The following is a 4,398-nucleotide window of genomic DNA, read 5'->3' on the forward strand; positions in this document are numbered from 1 at the left end:
TTAATTATTTGCTACAAGTTTAGCCGTCGCTATATGCGACGGCGGGTACCTGTGTGGTCCGTGGAGAGAAAGTTTGACGACCTCCCCGTGGTTCTCTCTGGATGCTTATTCACTGCAAAGTGAATTAGTAACTAATGTCAAACGTTTTGAAATTAAATTAATTAACTGGTTTTCAGCATACTTACAGAATTAACATTTTCAGACTGTTGAAAAATGGTGAACAACTATGTTTGGTGTAGAGACATTGATGCCGCCATGGAGTTTCTATACACAAGTAAGTATGAACCATTTACGTCCCAATGAACATGACCGTTATACTCACATTCACATTTACTTTTAGATTTCGACGGATATGGACGCAATTCGTGCAACACCATGGGTCACAAGTCTGTAGCGAGCTGTGACTATGTTTTAAATATTATAAATACTCATTCCAGTAAATCCCTCCAGTAGTTCTAAATATACAGAAGAAACCCGATATGCTGAAGGAGGCCTACGACGCATCTATTGCGCGTGACCTCGAAACGTATATGTTAATAGATATATAACTACTTATATGAATATTATTAAAATAGTTCACATTAAAAGTGTTGTGTTGCCTCAATAGAGATGACAACGACCAGATAAGCAAGGGACATCCGGCGTGTGCAGCGCGTGGCAGACCACGGAATGACCTTATATGGTAAAGTAGTAGGATAATAGGCAGGGATATGATCCAAGGATCACCATTATAAAAACGTCGCTCGAATAGACTTCGGCAGACGGACCAACACCAACGACAAGCTAGGAGCTAGGATACGAAAGTCACATCTCGCTAGTCTTCATTATTTAAAATAGTCATTTTGGACTTAGTAAATTTATTGTGTTTTGTATTAATTAAATAAAAAGTATTCAAATTATAAAGAAAAACCAAACTCTTGTTCATTTATTCTCAACACCATCAAACGAGCGTAGTCAGATTGTTACAAGTCTAGCAAGCTGTGTTCGAGGTTTTTGGTTTCCTGGAGACTTTTCGACACAACACTGAGGTTATTATGAATAGTGCATTAGTATTTGTTCATTTCCCACACACATCAAAACCACCAATATGTGTTTCATTTGTATTAATCACAACTTAATACTCTTATAACAATTTACTTTCTCATTGACCAAATGCGTTTAATAATGTTTATATTTTATTGTAACACCTTATATTCATGAGTATACATCAGTATCGATATTATACTATTATATATTAATACCTGAGAGCTATTATATGTTGTGTGTGTTATTCTTATGCACTATACAATTTAATATTTTAGTCATGTTCTCAGGTTAATTCATTATCAGAAATATTTCATTGACTTTTATTTTTAATGTTTAACTACCCCGTGTTTAATTCATATATTCACATAATATCTAGACACAATACTCTTATACGTATAACACACTCATTTTAACTTAAACTAATATGCGTTCCAAAAAATGCATAGACCTTATTAGATAGACCCAATAATATTGCCTTAATAGTGTTATTAACTTTTTTAATGGTTTCACAAAGATATATACTGACGTTGTGCTTAAAGTATTTTTACCAAACAAAATGACAAATTTGATTCTGCGATCACTCTTTTAAAAACTGCATTACACTATAAGCTTAATCATTAAATTAATTAACTGGTATATTGTATTTTTAGGCTGTTTTGTGTGGAAACATTGAGATACAAACCACAACATGCCAGGCCAACACAGCACTGCTACCTTCAACAGTGGTATTATTGGTTCAGTTCCCACTCTGTGTTACATTCATGTTAACCACGAATGAAAACCCTTAGAAACATTTTTGAAATGACAACCAACAAAATGACAAATGCTTTTAACGTATAGCCTAATGTATGTATTTCTTTTACTATTGTTTAACCTTATATTGTCAAAAAAGACAAATTTAATTCTGTGATCACTGTAAATATTATCTCGGTATTTAGCTTAAAAGATTAATTATATTATTATATAACCTTATATTTGTACTTCAATGTCTATGGACAACTGTCGAAGTACTATATCTATATATTATAGAAATTGCCATATTTTGTAACATGCCGTATCACTACCTATTTATTCAATCGCAATTGTAAATACCTTTTAACTATGTAACATTGTGTTCGTACTGTAAAATACCTACAATACATTGAATTTTTTATTTCTTATTGTCGATACCGTGTGTAGGTAAATACACTTTTGTTTTATGTGCTTATGATATGTTGGTTGTTATGAATGTAGTATTTCGATTATTATACATATTATTATTACGTTTGATTATACTTATTAGTTATTGTATTATACTATCTATGTAGCACGTGGCTAATAGCTTGGAACACATCTTATCACATGAAAAAAAAGTTGTCATTACACTAATTGGTGCTGATAAACAGTGTTATGGTTTAATTATTGCAATTAGTCTAATGACCGTTACCAAGTTATTTGAACAGCACCAACATATTATAATCATCACCAATGATATAATATACTAATTGTCACAGGTAACACGTAACTACTTTACATTCTCAATAACAACAACAATATTATTTATTATTATAAATTACTTTTTAGTGTGTACATTATTTTATGTAACAACAATACGATTATTTACCAGTCAGTATTAACAACAATGTACACAATACAAATATTTTCAATTGATTACAACACTTGCCCGACAATGTCATTACAATGTGGGATTTTATGAAACTACTAAATTTAAACACCAGTGGACTACAATTATAATGATAAATTAATTATCTTTTAGCACATTTTGTGAAGTAAACTCTAAATAAAATCAAGACAAGGTTTTCAACACTTACATTCCAAACCAGCAACACACATCACTTACCTATTTGATTATTATTACTACTTCTACTAATAATATATTACTGTTGTTATCCACTACTAAAATATTTAATGACACACCTCACACACAATTGTCAATTGACAAACGTACAGTTACATTACAGTTCATAAAACAATTGGGAACAAGGAAATAATAAATAATAAAAGTTACACAAAAGTATGTATAAAGCAACATTTATTCATTCTGAAATTTTTTAAAAAAAATACAATGTTAAATAAATTATGAAGTAGACAAAATCGTCCAATTGAAACTTACCATTCTTTACCGTCCGATGAGACGTGCCACCGCCCGAACACACTGAAAATGATGTATATAATTTTTTTATTTTAATATTTTCAGTTCTATAATATTGACTATTCTTACGTTGGACTCACTGCCGGCTTCGGGGTCGAGGCCGCGGCCGGCGACCCCTCCACCCCCACAATCAATGGTTGGACAAAACTACTGAAAACAATACATTTTATGTTTTTGATGATTGACATATTTTGGTATTTGCGATCTTACCTTCCACCACGGCCCCGCCGCCTCGACCCTCGCTGAGGTTGCTGCTGCTGCTGCTGTTGTTGTTGCTGATGCTGTTGTTGTTGTTGCTGCTGCTGTGGCCGCTGCGAGGACGCGCCCGACGGTGTCCCAGGTACCACGCAGGGGGAGTCCGATAAATAAAATTTACAAAAAGCTTATAGCACATGACAAAATAAATAATAGGACAAACTTACCACAGTTTCTAGCGATGTGCCCCAACTGCCGGCACCTGTAACATCCTGAAACGTACAAATCATGTTTAGTGTTATACTTGGCTTATGCAATACGCATGTGCTTTTTTTATTAGATACGCACGGGCACAGCCGCTGCACCGTGGTACACTGGTGCATTGTACACCCACATACCACGGCCGTTATAATGCTGGTGGTGGCTGACTGGTGCGTCTTTCGGCATGCTAGATTTCAAAAAAAAAAAAAAATTGTTTTATTCAAATACGTATGAAGTAACCTAAGAAATATTATTTTAGTACTATAATCGACGTGTGCTCACTTGACAGATTTTTGATAAATGATTGAAAAAAACCAAACAACGTGCAGCTGGCTATGCATTAGATGTCCCTTGACGCGGTAAAAATAGCAGCCAATCAGAAAATTAGATTCTGTCGACTTATTTGTTATAACCGCGAAAACATAACATTGATTACAGTGATTACAATGAAGCATAACACCTGATAACTGTTCTCTATAATTATCGAAAAATACACTTTTGTTATCTCCTGTATGCTTTTTCAGATTTCAACAGCCGTTTCGAGCACTTTTTGCTGTAGGCGGATTGTCCGTTCGGGAATCGACTTTCACCCGAGAAGACTGATAGCTAGAGACTCAAACTCGGAATCCGAATTTCCGACTTACGACTAGACACTCTTCCAATTTCAAAAATTACCGCTTAACCAGTGCTGCCAACACGACAAAACACAATACCCGACGACCCCGCGTTCCCGCCGCAGGCCGGATCAAAAAACCCAGCATCGC

At 34.5% G+C, this 4,398-nt stretch overlaps 1 protein-coding gene across 1 annotated transcript; it reads right to left on the reverse strand.

The window, feature by feature from the left end:
* Window positions 1–3,193: 3,193 nt before the first annotated feature.
* On the reverse strand, window positions 3,194–3,820 carry LOC111038547 (transcriptional activator MN1-like). Its single transcript, XM_022321677.1, is given in 3 exon segments — window positions 3,194–3,560; window positions 3,601–3,645; window positions 3,694–3,820. Coding segments are annotated over 3 exon segments (348 nt in total). The 3' UTR covers window positions 3,194–3,384.
* Between the last annotated feature and the right edge of the window lie 578 nt (window positions 3,821–4,398).

This window comes from Myzus persicae, unplaced genomic scaffold (genome assembly GCF_001856785.1).
Source record: "Myzus persicae strain clone G006 unplaced genomic scaffold, MPER_G0061.0, whole genome shotgun sequence".
NCBI classification, from domain to species: Eukaryota; Metazoa; Arthropoda; class Insecta; order Hemiptera; family Aphididae; genus Myzus; species Myzus persicae.